Source organism: Aethalodelphis obliquidens, unplaced genomic scaffold (assembly GCF_003676395.1).
Source record: "Aethalodelphis obliquidens isolate GAN/ISIS:26980383/991018 unplaced genomic scaffold, ASM367639v1 scaffold8, whole genome shotgun sequence".
Classification (NCBI taxonomy): Eukaryota; Metazoa; Chordata; class Mammalia; order Artiodactyla; family Delphinidae; genus Aethalodelphis; species Aethalodelphis obliquidens.
Window position 1 is genome coordinate 1,691,204 of NW_020837952.1, and position 15,743 is coordinate 1,706,946.

The window sequence follows — 15,743 nt, forward strand, 5'->3', positions numbered from 1 at the left end:
TCCCCAGGCTCCCTTGCCCAGAAGCTGTCCAGGTCATCCCACTCCTGCACACCCCACCCTCCCAGCAAGCACTATGAGTGAATGTTTTTTTTTTTGGGGGGGGGACACAAATGTGGGCCTTTGGGGAGCTGCTTTTCTCCTTGCTCCCTGAGATCTTGGCCGGTCCCAGGAGCCGTCAGCAACTCCTGCATCGCCTAGAGTTCCCTAGAACTCCCCCTGCATCAGCAGAAGCACCAGACCCATACCTCTGGAATCCTCCCTTGCTAGTGTCCCTCTGGTTGGCGTCTCCCTACCGTGTAAGGCCTCAAAGCTCTCCTGAAGCTGATACCCTTCCCTGTATCAGAGTAGAAACCCTGGGCTACTCCCCTCCTCGGCTTCCCCAGAGGCAGGCCTTGCCAGGAATAATGAAACCTTTGCCTCTGGCAGAGAGTGATAGGGTAGGGGTCCTTGAGAGGAGTGAGGAAAGGGTCAGCCACTCTCCCCCACTCTGTGCACCGAGTTAAGAGGCACACACATTCTCCCACTTCACTTTATTGGAAGAGGCAACAGCAGCTGTAGCCCCAGGGCCTAACCCCCGATGGGGGTGAAATGGGGACTGCAGGATGAGTTTTAAATGCTAGGAAAGAATTTCCTGGTTCCTCCAGTTCACAGGGAGGCTGCCAAGGCTAGAGCCTGAAGCCTGAAAATGGAGATGAGGGGAGGAGGGGATGGCAGAGAAGTTGTCATGACAGAGGACCAGCGCCTACCCGCCCTGATGTCTCCTCCCGCCTAGAAGGGCTCCTTCTGTTTCTGTTCTCTCCCTCCCCAAAAGCCAGGGCTTCCCTTCTGTTTTCTGCTTTCCGTGCCTCTGTGCGGCAGTTAGTGAAGCTGTTTCCTAGCTCCCGAGAGAAGAGAGGGCCACGACCTGCGCCCCCCTCCTGGCCCGGCTTTCACAGGCATGTGCGCGGATGCTGGTGGTCCCTTCCCAAGCCGCTCTGCTCCTCCGGCCGGTTTCCTCAGCTCCCCAGCCACTCAGTTATACCCCGGAGCACCAAGAGTCCGCCCATTAAAGGCCACCTCCGGGAGCAGGAGGGCCCGTCCCACCCCCAGTCTCTCAAAGGATGGGGTGGCGCCTTGGGTGGGGCAAGCTGAAGGTGGGTGAGGGGGGGAGCGGAGGGGGGGGCGGGGGATGGGGCCGACTCAGTCCGGGTAGATGATGAAGCCAGAGAAGGTGCTGTACTTGTTGGTGTTACCGCCGTGCACCTTCCCGCCGTCCAGCTTGATGAAGACTTCATCTCCCACATCCAGGTGCAGGATGACGCTGTTGCTGGCGTAGTCGTAGTTCTGGTCCGCGTCCTGAGCAATGGCGCTGGCCCGGACCTAGAGAGGGGGAACAGAACAACCCACTCATGCCCTGTGCGGAACTGGGGTGATGAGGGGTCGGCCGAGGAGATGCAGCTGGGCCTGTGAAGGTGACGCGAGGGTAGCAGGCTGCAGGGTTTGGGAAGGACAAGGTGCTTCGCAGGCACTGCCATTCACTAGCTGCTGGGACTCGGGCAAGTTTCACGCTTTCTGTGGTCCTTAATTTGAGCTATAAGGTAGGAGGTAGTAATAGAACCTACCTCCTCAGGTTGTTAGGATTAAATGAGTTACTACGTGCGAAGTGTGTTACAAAACAGCGCTTTGCACAAAGAAAATGCTATATAGGTTTTGCTATTATTATTATTTAAAAAATAAAATTAGACTGTAGGATAATTTTTAAGATTCTGAACCCACTCGGACCTTCTAAACTTGTGCTCCCTTCCCCCAGAGATAGGGCACAGGTGTGTCTGTGCGTGTGTAAGCAAGGGTGCAGGCTGTCGGAAGATGCCATGATGTAATCCTCCTCGATTGTCCCTCCTAGTGCCCGCGGGCGCCCCGACGTGGGGGTCGCCTTCCGCCCAAACAGGTAGTGCCTCTTCCCCTCTGGCCTCGCTGCTGTAGGTCGCCTCACCGACGCCTCAGCGTCGCAGCCAGCCTCCTCCCCAGCCCCCCTCTTCCTGTCCCGAGGTGGGTGGTTATTAACTGATTAATTATTCATCATTATTCTAATCACTATTTACCGTCCCCAAAGCCGCAGCGCCCGCACCGCGGAATACAGTGTGGGAGCCGCGCGGCCCCCGCCCCCTCGGGAAGCCACGCACTCTAGATACATACTCCCCCCCTCCGCCCCTCACAGACACGCCGCACAGACCACACACGCCTACTCAGTGCCACAGGCAAGCAGCCACCGCTCTACTCTCACACCTTCGCACCCCGCACCCACAGACACACTTGAATCACGCACACACACGCTACAGTCTTACACACATACACTCTCACTCCCTTTCCCTGGGCTCCTGGGGCGGCCCTGCTGGGGGGAGACCTCAATGTAGTGCCTTCGGTTCTTGGAGCGGAAGGGTGCTGCAGCGGTAGCAAGACCTGGGGTTCGGACAGGTGGGATAAGCAGGCCTGACGCGCCACGGTCAAATCACCCCACCGCGCACGGGGCGTTCGGAGGTCACAGCTCAGCCCTAACCTTACACCCTGCGGCTTGTGTGGCCCAGGCACATTTCCCCAGCCCCACCCCTGTGGCCTCTGGCTCCCCCTAAGCGTGTCCTGGACCTTGAGCTGAGTCTTTGGGACTTTTCTTCCAAGCTAAGGCAGCAGTGACTCCGACTCTGACCACAGGAGCAGGGACCAGGCCGGGGTCCAAGGCTTCTGCTTTATCTGTTCTTGCCTCTTCCCTTCTCCCAAATTCGTTCCTGCAAGCCGCCTGGCTGGCCCCAGTGCTGCCTCATTTTCCACCTCTGCCTATGGACTCAGTATTAGCTGAGGGTAAGGCCCACTCTAGAATTGACCTCAGGCCCTGGGACTAGTAATAGAGTTGCCTGGAAAATGAGACAGTGTTTTCTTTCTTTTTTTACCTTCTCCTTGAAAATCCAAGCTTAATGACCCCCATACGGGAACAGATACCAACTGCCCACGGCGTGATACCCGGACTCCATTCTAAGTCGAAGGAGCCAGACTCCAGTAACTTGCCCATCAAGTGGCTGGGTAACCCAAAGGCCAGGAGGGCTGCCCAAGACAGGTGAAAAGAGGCTAAGAGGCAGGGTGAGATACCAAAGAGGTTTGCTGTATAGTTGCCTATAGTCGGAGTGTGAGGCTCTGAGTTTTAATTCTGACACCATTCCTAATGTTCCATAAGACCCTGGGCAGGTCGTTTTCTTTCTCTGGCCCCCCAATTCCTTTTGGACTAAATGAAGCGATTTCTAAGTTCTTGGCAATGTGGCCTTCTTGGATTTAGTGACGGTGTTTGGGGAAGAGGTTCGGGTTGCGTAATGAATGCAGGGAGAATTAGAAAGCTACCTTGTCTGGGGCTGGGTGGGAGAGGGGCAGCTCACCTGTCCATTCTTCATCAAGTCCGCCCACATGCTGGTGCCGTCACCGCCGCGCATAAGCACATGGTAAGCGAAGAAGTAGACACCTGGCATGGGGCAGGTGAACTTGCCACTGGCTGCCTCGTAAGCGTTGCCCACGTTGGTCACCACGTCGTCGAAGCGCAGCACTTCGTAACCTTCGTGTGGCCGCCGCAGGCCAGCATAGAAGGCAATTCGAGGCACGTAGCCGGCAGGGGGCGCTACCCCGCCGGGGCCTGGGCCTGGAGGGCCCGGGGGACCTGGTCTGCCCGGCTCTCCTGGAGGTCCTCTGGGACCTGGTGGTCCCGGGGGCCCTCGCAGACCTGCCTTCCCGCGCCGGCCCACCTCTCCCTTGGCGCCCTGAGGGAAGGGGGGTACGGAGGCGGGCGCGCCGTCGGGTCCTGGGCCTCGCGGCCCGTGGGGGTCGCACACCATGCGGCAGCGACCCAGCATCTCGTAGTGCGCCGGCCCGCGGGAGCTGTGCACTAGCAGCGGAATGGCCACCAGCAGCAGCAGCACCATGGCCACCCCGACGGCCGCGCCCGCCACCCTCTTGCGGCGGCTCAGCCGCGACGCGGCCAGGGCCAGCAGATCCTCCTCACTCTTGGGTGCAATGGTGGCGGAGGCCCGGGGCTTTCCGCGGGCGCCAGAGGCGGTGACCGGGCTCGGGCCTGGGTCGGGATCCCCCCGACGGCTGCGCCCGGCCCCCCTGCCCCTGTGGGCTCCCGCCTCAGTGGTACCGTTCCCCAAACCTTCCGTCAAGGCGGAGGTCCCCCCGTTGTTTGGACCAGGGACAGCTCCCGACAGTTCAGAGTCCGTGGTCCTCTATTACCCTCTCGTTCAGTCTAACGTTCCCAGGCGCCTGAAATCGGTGGCTTCTCGGACGGCTGGTTTCTTACAGATCTAGGATGCCTGCCCTCCGGACAGCTGCTTTCTCGAGGATGGCGGCGCCTAGGTCCCAGGCTACCCAGACGGATAGCTCCCGGCCGGAGCTGGGACTACTCTCCGCGCTCTGGACGTCCGGGGCTCTGCGCTGCGGGTGGCGCCCACCGGACGCGACCTCCTCGCAGGTTTGCGCTCTGGCTCTTGGCGAGCCTTGACCCACCTTTCTACCCTAGCCGCGGCCCCAACCCCTGCTGAAGCCCTGGCCCCGCGTCTCTCTCCAGCTAGCGCTCTCCCTCTCTGCGTCCCTAACCTTCCTTCCCTCCCTCCCGGAGCGGCAGTGCGGGTGGTGTGAGCCGCGACGCGGCGGGAGCCGCTCTAAGAGGCCGCGGCGGGGGGGGCGGGGGCGGAGCGACCCCTGGCGCCCAGAGAGGGAAGCGTGGAGGCGGGGCAGGCCACGGCCCCCACCCGCGTCCCCCCAGCCTCTCGGTTCCTGACCGGCTCTAAACCAATTCTGCAGGGATTCACTGCCCTCACCCTATCCTTACTTTCACCCTCTACCCTGAGTTTGGTATTCTCAGAGCCCGGAGGAGGCCAGAAACGGGGATGGGATAAAAAGCGGTGGAGATGCACACACACAGAAGACAGACGTGGATTCCAGAGCTAAAAAGAGCCCTCCCCGGCTCCCCCCCTCAAAAAAAGAAAAAAGAAAAAAAGAAAAAAGCCCACGAGCAAACAACAAGGACTAGAAAAAAATAGAAATTCGCCACTCAGTGCCCGTGACCGAATAACATATGGTAAAGGGTTCAACGGGTACGGGTTGGCCTGAACTGGAAAAGGCAAATCTCCAGGCACGTCTACCCTCGACCCCCAGTGTTGGCGGAGGGGGCCGCAGAGCAATCGAGAGAGTGAGGGAACAGAGAGAGTGAGAAAGCAGACCAGCCTGGGAAAGCGCGCAGGAAACCGACAGGAAAGCAGAGGAGCTACAGAGAAATCAAAGGGATGCAAAGCCAGATAGAGACGCAGAGACAGAGACAAAGCTTGAAAAAGAGACTAAATGACAGCCCCAGAGCGGGAGAAGGAGAGACAGAGACGGAGAGAGAGAGACAGGAGCCAAGACAGGTTGACAGATCGAGAGAGAAATGTAAATGGCGCGCTGCAGAGAGACACCCAGGTCCGTGTTCGGACTCCAATGTGACATATCAACTGTGGGGACGACGCGGAGGCGGGGCGCTTCTTGGAGCAGTGTGGTAGGCTCTGGGCCTGTGCATTGTGACAGTGTGCTGGCAAGTGTGGACGTGTCCATGGGACCCTGGCCTTGTGTGTCCCTGGGTGAGTGGGATTGTGGATTGTGGATTGCCTTTGTGTGTGTATGTGTGAGGGCTGTTTGAAGGGAGGTTTTATATTTGTCTTCCTCTTAGTCCCTAAATGTGGAACCCCATGAATGTCATCTTTCTTATCTCAGGACTGAAGAGTAGAGAGTTTACTGGGGAGAAAGAGTCAGAAGGCAGCTCTTGCCCTTGCAGCCCAGCCCAGTCCCACCCCTGCCCAGGTCCCAGACCTTGTCCAGCCCCAGGATCTCTGCCCCTTCACCCTTCCACAAAGGGCTGTGGTTAGATGGAAACTCAGAGAAGTTGGACCCCACATAATAAATGTTTGGGGGAGGGATTTGAAATTTGAAATTGGTTATGCAAAGTAATATAACTAAAATGCAGTTTCAGTGCTAGGCACCCACCTGTGAGGGGTGGCTGTGTCTGTCATTCGGGTGACCAAGAGGAAACACAAGCTTTGATAGGTCCCTCTCTGTGAGGGGTCTGCATCCTTCCTCAGGGTCTCGCCCCTCTGGGAGAAATTTCTTGCTCACAGGGACTCCAGGGCCAGAGGCCTGGAGAAGAGGTTCCAGGACTGGCAAAAGTGGGGTATTCGGAGGCCCTGGAGGTGGACAACTGCAAAGGATCTGTTAGAGACTAGGGTAAGCCAGTACTGTAATGTATAAGAGTACATTATGTAAAATGGAGAGCACAGGGCACATCAGGGCATAATTATTGGGTGGAAGATGATTTCCTCATCTCTTGTTTCCTGTACTCCTTCCCTGCCCCTCCCAGCCCGTAACGGTGCAGGAAGAAGGAGGTTGCTGAGGACGGGCCTGTGTGGAGGGAGGCCCCTACATGCTTGAAAGGGTTGGGAGAGAAAGGATTGGCAGTCAGTGGGGGTGGGGCCTCCTCCAACCATAAATACAAATTTTATTCAAGGTCTTTGTTGCCATTTGTCTTCCTCGGGGGGCTGAGGGCCATGTCGGCCCGTGCATGTCTAATTCCGAATCTGCTCCCCTAGGCTGGATGATGGATGGATCAGAGAGGAGAGCAGGCCAGGGCTCACACTGACCTCACCACCCGATCCTCAAGCCTCATCGGCCCCAGGTCCTGCCACCCCTCTCCCTCCTCCTCCCCCCTCTCCTGCCACCCACTCACTAAAGGCCCTCTCTGCTCAGCCCCGCTCCCCACCCCTCTCTCCTACTAACCAAGGCCCTCTTTTTGAGCCCCTCACCTCAGCCCCTGTCAGGTCCTAGCCCTCTTCTCTCGGAGCTTCCCTTCTCCTCCCATCCCCAGCCCAGGCTGTGAGCTTCGGTGACCAGCAGGGCTGCAGGCGGTAGCGGGTGTGTATGGTGGGGGAAGCAGGCTTAGCTCACAGGGAGCTGAGGGGCCAGCTCCATGAATTTATTCATGTTCTGTTGCTCTTTCCCCACGCTCTGGAATGAAGCTGCCAGCTCACCAGGTCCTTACTGCTTCCTCTGCAGCTGTCAACATTCGGCCGAGAAGGGACCTGGGTAGGGTCAAGGCCAGCTAGGGTCAGCTAGGCCAGCTCCTGGGGCCAGAAGCCAAGTGTCTGGGCTCAAGAGGAAATACTGGGGCCCAGGCTGGGGTCTGGGACAATTTACCCAGAGCTCCTTGGGCAGCCAGACTGGGAGGCCCCAGGGAGGTTGTGTGGTTGGGAATGGGATGTAGGCAGAGACGTGTGCTGCAGGACATAGAATGGGCAGTGGAGGAGGGGAGAGGAGAGGAAGACTGAGTTCCCCAGGCTCCCCTATTTAAAAGCACAGCCCAGACTGAATCCTGCCTTACCCTTTGCCCTTGACTCTGCACTAACCCTGACCCTAATCCCAAAGTATACACTTGACTCCTCTCCAATCCTAAAATGAATCCTAACTCCATAACCTGACTCCAAATAGAACCCATCCCGACCTGTCCTGTCCTGGAACCTAGGGGTCTCCCAAGAATTTCCCCCAGGGCTTAGGGCCAGGTGTGTGTCAGAGTTCTGAGGACCAGACTTTAGATTAGCATGTGATTAGCATATGATTTGCATGTGATATGTGCCTTCTACTCTGAGGAAGTTTTCTTGTTAAAATTTTATGAAGTCTAGCGGAAAGGTCCTGGCTCCTTGAAGTTTTTCTCTTTTTGTTCCTTCTCCCACACTCCTTGTCACTGACCCAGACCCCTTCAAGGGAAGAAAGGGGGTGAGGAAATGAGCAGTAGAAAATTCATGGGAGGAAAGATCCTGGTAGTGTGATCTACCCCTGTCACTTGCAGTATAACCTCCACAAGCCTCAGTTTCCTCATCCATAAGAGCAGAGGAACCAGCTGGCTGATGTTACATTAAGATCTAAGGAAATGCACTCCACCGCCCGCCGCACCCCGCCCTCTCTCCTTCCTCACCCTTCAGGGCCGTCCATAGTGTGGTTCTTCTCCACTTCCCTCCACCCCACCCATACACACACTCTGGCTCTCAGCTCCTACATGTAAGATCACACAGAACTGTAAGCAACCTGGGTTGCCTGGTACCAGACCCCTGGTATGAAGAGAAAGGAAAAATACCCACCTGAGAGGAAAGGGAATAACATGGATAGGGAAATAACATTATTGCGTGCTTACAGCATTTTAGGGCTTTTACTTGAGAGTTACTGCATCCTCGATGCCTCCCTGAGAGGATGTATTGTCTCCATTTTACAGATGAGGAAACTGAGGCCTGGAAATGAGAAATGCCTTGTCCTGTATCACTTTGTAAGTGGCAGCCCTAGAACTGGAGTTCCGATCTCCTGGTTTCCTTCTCACTGCCCTGGAGAAGAGAAATGACACCCAAGGCAGTGGAAGGGTGAGAGAAGCAGGACTGGAGTGGGGAGAGAGATTTGAATTGGTCTCAGGGGAGACCTATGTGTGTGAGGCCAACGGGGCAGGGCCTTGGCTCAGGGTGTCCCCCATCCCCCACCCCCAGCGCTGACACACAACAGGTGCTCGGCTGTTAGCTAAAGGATGTCGGCCGAAGTCAGCTGCGGAGAAGAGCTGTTCAGTCCGAAGAGGAGAGGGAAGAGAAAGGGGAGGGAGAGGGAAACGAAGCGAACTGCAGAAAAACGTGCTCAAGAGGCCAAAGGTAGGAAAGCTGGCCAGAGGGCTGAGGACAGCTCTCCACTCGCCACCGGTGGGAAAACAGTAGCGGCCCAAGAGCCCGCGCACACTTTGCCCTCTGGCGCAGAGGGTCGACAGGCCCCAGCGAGCGGCGAGGGAGCAAGTATGCCGCCGGGCCCAGGGCTTCTACTCATCCGCCGCACGGATCCCCTGGCACGGCAGCTCAGTGCAGCCTGAGGTTCTAAGGGCCGCCGCCAGAGCCCACGGGGCTGAGAACAGGCTCCTGGCTCCACAAGGAGGGGCTAGAGATTGCTTCCAAGGTATCTGTCAGGCCAGCCCTTGACCCCTGGCCAGGTGCGGCTCCCCGCCATAGCCTCTCTCTCCACCCCATTTTGCTCCCCTCTCCCCGCGCCGTCCACCAACTCCAGCCTGCAGTTAATGAAATGTGGTGAGCGGCCGCACAGACAGCTGTCAGACCCCTCATTTCTCCTCCGGGATATTGGATCCCGCCCTGGGAGACCGACAGGTGAGCAGAGGAGAGGTGATGCGGGGAACGGAGGGCTGGGCTCCGGCTGGTGGGAGTCCGGAGCGCAGGGGGCAGCGCCAAGCTGAAATCTTCGAAGGCCCTGCGAAACGAGGTCGGCCGTAGCATGCTTTCTGCCCGGGGCCCCTAGCTCTTTCCTTTTCTCCATCAAGCAGGAGACTTCACACACCCCACAGCCACGGCGCCCTGACCCTCGTCGACCCGGGACTCCTGGTCCCGCACCCTAGAAGATCTGCCCCCCCTTGTGCGCTGCGCATAGCGTCTCTGAGCCGGCGGCCGCGGCCCGGTGCTTCCTCCCACCTCCTTCCATCTCTTCCTTCTTTCTCCCCCTCCTTCCCGAGCTTCCTCCCCGGCGGCCGCGGCCTTTATTAGGGATTCCGCGGCTGTCGGTCCCGCCATCCATCCTGTCCGCTGGCAATTAGGCGGCCAGACAAAGAGCAGCTTCGGATGGATGAGGGTCCCGGCGGATCGGAAATGTGAAGGGTCAGCGCTGCCGCCCGCGGCGCACCCCGCTCCCCCTCCGCATAATCACCGGCCGCCCGTCACTCAGCCGGCCTCCCGGGGAGCTCCGGGGCCCGGGCTGGGGGAGGGCGAGGGCGGGACTGCAGCCTAGGTGCCTAGGGCATGGCGAAGGCGGACCTGCAACAGGGGCGCCTCCTGCTGGAGAATGGAGGACTGCGGGAGGCCGGAGGTACCTGGAGGAGAGAGAGGGCAGGACATGGCCCCCCCCAGATCCCTGAAGGCGGACTGTGGGACTGCTGCCTGGGGGCTTCCTGTACAGAAGCGGGGACTTCAGCTGCGGGAGAGAGGAAGATGGTGGCCAACGCGCCCCCTGCTAGGAGGCTGCGGGACGAAGCCTTAGGGCCTCGGATCTGAAGAAGTGGAACCGAGCCCAGGACGAGCCCCCTTAGGGTCTGTAGCCTGGTGCGCCTCCTATTGGAATAAAATGATACTGCGCTTCTATACCCGGATCTCTTAAGTGAAATCCAACCCATGCACATCAAATCCAGAAAAGCTGCAAGGCTGGGCGAGCCCGAATGGAGCCAGAGGAAGTTCAAGGAGTCCGGTTTTTACTGCGGGTTCTTTGGCGCTAGCTCCCAGCTGACAAATCAACATCTCAATCTGACAATTATTAGTCGAGGTGGGGGGAGACGGGTTTTCGCCGCCTGGGCCGCTTAGCCCTCCCTGAGGGCGGCAGAGAGGTGGGCGGTGCTGGCAGTGATGAACGACTTGGGGGGGGGGGGGCCAGGGCCCCGAGCGCGCATTCATTACTCGACTGACAGGCGGGCGGCGGGCCGGCCGGGCCGGCCGGGCCGCGAGTGGACGTGCCGGGAAAGAGGCAGTGGCAGGAAGGAGAATAAGGGAGGCGTATAGCAGCCCCACTGCCCCGTCAGCTCCCGGTTCTTCACCTCGACCCTGGTACTTACTTGACTTCCTTAAGCTCAGCCTTTTACCTGTTGGAGCTGGCCATGGTTGAAGAATTTGGGGAGCGAGGACGGGGACCTAAGCCCTCTGCTTAGGTTAGGCGATTGAAGATCTAAGATGTCAAGACAGGGTGTAGACAGGCTTTAAGACTAGGCGCTTGTACCTGACCTAGGAGGAACCGTGCATAATTGCGCACGCAGAGGTGGCGTGTTGTGACAGGGATTGATGGGTGTGGGTCGCGTGTGGGGGTCAGTGATTGTGTGTGTCAGTGTTAGGGACGTGTCGGCCTGATTTTGTCAGTGGAGGTGTGTGCTGCGTGTGTCTGAGGATGAGCTACCACCTCTCCCCGCGTGACTGTGCCCCCCACACACATTTGCTGTCAGCTCTGTCTCCAGTTCTGTAGGAAACAGTAATGTGCACGGTGACAGCTGAGGTGTGCTGCCGGGGGTGGGGCAGGGGGGATAGATGTTAACTGTGAGGGTGCTGGTTTGGACAACTGCTCCCTTCCACCACCTCCACCCCAACATCATCCCTTTCCCAAGCTTCCTGAAAGTAGTGGATGGTTTTTTCCAAAGTCTGGAGACCCAGTTGCTAAGTCCCGGGGAAGGAAGTGTTTACCACCAGAGTTTTCTACAGTCCACATACATACCCACATATACACAGTCGCCATCACATATACAGTCTCCAATATAAGATGTGAGCCACAACCCATCTGGCTTCCCCAGGCTGGTGGTGGACAGAGAGGAAGAGGTAGACCTCAGGACAGGAAAGGGCAGACCATTAGACCTCTCAAAGAGCACATCTCTTTGGGGCCTGGGCTATTGCTTCTAGGACGCTTACCTTTTGGATTTCAGGTCCAGTTCCTAGTGGACACCTTGGGAGGATAATGCTAATTATATTCGAATTCCTTCCCCTAATAACTCTCTTTCTCCACCTGGTTTTGTCTCCACTCTCCTTCCCCACTCTCAAACACACCAAAGGGGGACCTTCCCAGTCCTGAATCTCCTGGGTCTATAGGGCAGGGAGTTGAGGCGATTCTGGGTCTCTGGTCCCCTGTTTTGTTCAGTGTGTCTTTGAGCCACCTTCCCTTTGCCTTGCTCTTCTTTAAACATAGGGTATCTCTTGGAGCCTCTATATCTTTGTGTCTGCGCCCCTCCTTGTGTCTGTATGTCTCTGCGTTTAGGAGTCTCTTCCAAATGTGTCTCCCTACTTTAGAGATCTCTCTCTGTTCCTCTGGGGCTTCTCCCTCTGGGAATACCCCAGCACAACAGCGAGGCCCATGGGGATGGGGAAGGCCCCGTAGGGCTTCCTTCCTGCCCCCATCCAGAGGGGACTGCAACCTAAGGATGGCTAGGTAATGTCAGGGTCCGGCCACGGCCTGGGCCTGGTAGCTTCTCATTCAGGGCACAGGCACCTGGTCGATGTCCTGCTATCCGCCCGCCCCCCCCCCCCATTCCCAAGCCGCCCTCCTCCAAGCCCCCGCCCCCTCCACCCGCCTGGAAAAGGCAAATTTGACATTTTTAAATCCCGAGCCTTAGAGGGATCGATGCGGCCCGGGGGCCCCGCCCGGGGTCGATATTCCTGATTGGGAAGCGGCCGCTGAGCGGAGCCGGAGTGTAAATCACCCGAACTGGGGGAGGGGGCGCGGGAGCCAATAGCTTCCCAGGCTTTCGGAGCTAGGCGAGGTCCCGGCCCGGCCCGGCCCGGCCCAACCCCAGGGCAATGGAATGAGGAGACCGATAGACCTTAGAGACCGAGAGACAAGCCCGCCCTTGGGCTCCCCACTCTCCAGCGCAGCTCTAACTCTGCGGGGCGGCTCTGGTCTCGCTTCAGCGGCCACCACCCTCCGTTGCTCCTGGAGCCGCCGGGGAGGCCGGTGTCGGAGCCAGCCATGCGGCGGCTCCTCTCCGGCCGCTCCCGCGGGGCCTGGGCTTCAGCGGCGGCTGTCACGAAGCTGACAGGCCAGGCCGACCGGGAAGGGGAGGGTGGCGGGGGAGAGGTGGGGGGAAGGCTGGCGCGGATCTGGCTCACAGTGGGCGCGCAACAGATGTTTGCGGAATTGAGGGACAGCAAGGTGGCGTGGGCACCGAGCGGCGCGGAGCCGGGGCTGCAGGCGCGGGCGGGGCGGGGGGCGGCCCAGACCTGTCGGAGCTGAGAGTCTGGCCATCCAGCGGGGATGAGCAGGCACCCGAGGGCGCTCTGGGGAGGCCAAGCTGGATAGACCCCCTCTCCATGTGACCGGGGTAGCAGAGAACAAAAGAGAATGGGGTGAGAAGGCAAGTTCGGGCCCCACCTACAGCCGCCTCCGCCGCTCCTGCCCTCCAAGCCTCTCAGTTCTCTCTTGGGGAAACCGAGGCAGCCGAGGCTGAGAAGGGCCAGGAAGGTTAAAAGCGATGTCAGCGACGAGGCTGGGGCAGCAACCAGAATTCCCGCGTGGGTCTCTGGATTCACCTGCCCGCCCCGGGTCCGCCCTGGGTAAATACACCACCACGTCCCCACCGCAGCTCAGACCCTTCCTTCCCGCTTCAGCTTGTCAGATCCTTCGCCGGTTTATAGAACAACAATTTGGGGAAAACAATCCGGGCCGAGTGACGGCCCCGTAATTGTGACAAAGTGAGTGCGGGCGGCTGGAGGAGCGCTAGGGCGGGAGCGCAGCGGGGCGAGGCGGAGGTAGGGGCGCCGCCAGCTCGCCCTGCCGCCCCCTCGTTCTCATTCCGGTCATCTCCCATCCCTCTCCTTGACTCTTCTCCAGTTCTTTTTCTCTCGGCTCCCCTCGCCTCCCTTCGCTTGTTCCTCCATCGCTCTTCCCTTTCCTCTCGGTAACGGCTTTTCTCCCGCCCCCGCCCCGCCGCAGCCCCTCCCCCGGTGCGCTTTTTCCTCTCTCACTTCTCCCTCTCTCCTCCGCCCTTCACTTGTTTCTCCATCCTCTCCTCGTGCTCAGTAGCCCTTGGGGCCCTGGCTCCCACCGCACAATCCGCTTCTCTCCCGCCCCAGTTCCGGCTTCCTGATGTCAAGCCCTGAGCCTCCTCCCCGGTCCTCACTTTCTGGGAGGTCAGCTCAGCCGGGCACACGGGGGTTCCTCCTGCCTCACAGCCAGGGGCGCGCGGCGGCCCGGGGGCCCAGGCGGCCTGCGTTTTCTCTCCGCCTCCCGCCGCTGCCTCTCCCACCCCTCTCCCCGCGCCCGGAGTCAGTTTGTTTGTCCAGCGGCGGCTGCCGACGCTGGAGCTATTTGCCGAGCTTAGCGCGCTGCTGCGCAGTGCCTGCCCAATTAAGTCTCATTCATTATTCAGCGCCCCCGTCCGCCCCCGCCCCCCAGCTGGCGGCTCCAGTGTCGCTTTGAGGCCCCTCCCAGCCCTGGCCCCTCAGTGAGCCCTAGGGGGCAACATGGGGAGCCGCGTTCCCTCGCCGGGCGGGGATAAGGACTGAAGGGGCTGGGAACGTAGGAGGGGACAGAAGCATTCGGCCGACTGCGGGGAGGCAACATGGGTGAGGCCCACCGCAACCCCAAGTCAAAGCTGGGGGACCTTGGAGATCCACGCTTTTCCTTTACAGAGGAGGAAACAGGCCCAAAGAAGCGGCCAGACTTGACCGAGGTCACGTAGCAGGGTTGGAGCCCACGACATTAAAATGAAGGCATCTTGAATCCCAGTTCTATTCCAGCATCGAGGCGTGAGGACGCAGACTATTCTCCTCGCGGGGAGGCCCTCACTCCCATCCCTTTTTGCTCCTGGTTCTCCCTCTCGCCAAAGTTAGCGACATACAGCTGATTTGGGGTTCCTGGGGGAACGGGAGGCTCCTCAGGTCTCAGGCTCAGATCTAGACGTAGTGCCCCTGACTGGCAGGCCTGGAGGCGGGGCAGTGAGGCGAACTCAGGGGGAGAGCCCCTCTCTGCAGCCTGTCCACTGGTGTGTCTGCCTTAGGGGAATTGGAAGTGGAGCCATCCAAGACAGCCTTGAACGGCAGTGGAACAGGGAGAGAGGACTGCAGCCTGCGGCGAGGGAGGAGCCACCCTCCCATTTGCGGGGGTGGAAAGGGGAGATCAAGGGCTTGTTTTTGCTTTTATAGGGGACCGCCCTGGGCTGCTTTGCCCGGGCATCTGGACAAGGTGAGTCTGGGGACCCGCCCGGCACCTCCCGTCCGCGAGCGGCAGCGCCACCTGGCGGTCGTGGTGTCGCTGTGTAGGCGCTCTCGGCCTGGAGTGGGGCCTGCGCCAGTCGGGTTGAGCCTGGGAAGGCGGAATACGCCGGGAACACCTTAAACCGAGTTTACCCAAGCGGGCGGGCGAGAGGAGCCCCAACCTGAAAGGTGATCCCTTAGGGGCCAGGGAGGGCCTTGGGGAGGGGCCTGGCCAGGACGGCCCGACTTCCGTGACACAGCAAACACAGAAAGACAAAGTCCATTTGGATGGAAGTGGGAGCGGAAAGAGAGGGGCCATTTTGACTCTGTGGTCAGAGGAGATGACTGATCTGATGGGGTCTGGGAGCCGAGGTGCCCAGGTACTGCTGCTCACTCTGGGACTAGCGGGTGCTGGCTGGTGGTCAGGAGGCCCGCTCTGTGTAGAGGGGAGAGACTAGCAGGGGCACTTTACGTCTGGTTTGATATCCTGGGGATTCATCGGGCCGCTGTGGAGAGACTTTTACAAGTTTGCCCTGGAAGGAGGTGGTTGAATTGCGGGGTGCCAGGGTCTAGGTCAAAATGTAGGTTTTCAGAGCTGGAGGGAACTCAGGACTTCTTTCAAGGTTGACTTGTGGGATGATGTCCTGGTCTGGAGAGATGGGAGGCTGGAGAGGGGCTAAAATCTCCGCCAAGTGTCTGAGGGCAGCCACAGTCGGAGCTGGGGCCGGGTGGAGCGGGCTGTGTGGCAGGGGACTTTTAAAATGTGTAGGAACTTTCGGGAACATTGTACTCACTCCGATTCATTCCACCTCGCCCCCCGCACCCCACTGACCAGGAGGTCAGTGGTCTGAGGGAAGGTCTGAAATTTAAGCTTCTGCTTTTTATTGTCCGTGTGCTGAGTTCTCAGTTACTCAACTGAAAGCATTTCAAACATTCTTCTCCCCTAAATTTGGAGTCACT

General features: G+C 59.1%; 1 protein-coding gene across 1 annotated transcript; it reads right to left on the reverse strand.

Annotated features, from left to right (window-relative positions):
* Nucleotides 1-16: 16 nt before the first annotated feature.
* Nucleotides 17-3,968, reverse strand: C1QL4 (complement C1q like 4). Its single transcript, XM_027106172.1, has 2 exons — nucleotides 3,402-3,968; nucleotides 17-1,359 (listed from the first exon to the last, which is right to left on the reverse strand). The coding sequence occupies exons 1-2, from the start codon at nucleotides 3,936-3,938 to the stop codon at nucleotides 1,180-1,182; spliced, it is 717 nt and encodes a 238-aa protein (XP_026961973.1). The 5' UTR covers nucleotides 3,939-3,968; the 3' UTR covers nucleotides 17-1,179.
* Nucleotides 3,969-15,743: the final 11,775 nt, after the last annotated feature.

Coding starts and splice junctions, on each gene's coding strand:
- C1QL4 (XM_027106172.1), bottom strand. CDS start 3,938: ATGGTGCTGCTGCTGCTGGTGGCCATTCCGCTGCTAGTGCACAGCTCC. Junction 1,360..3,401: donor ACTTGATGAAGAATGGACAG/GTGAGCTGCCCC, acceptor CCCCCTCTCTAG/GTCCGGGCCAGCGCCATTGC.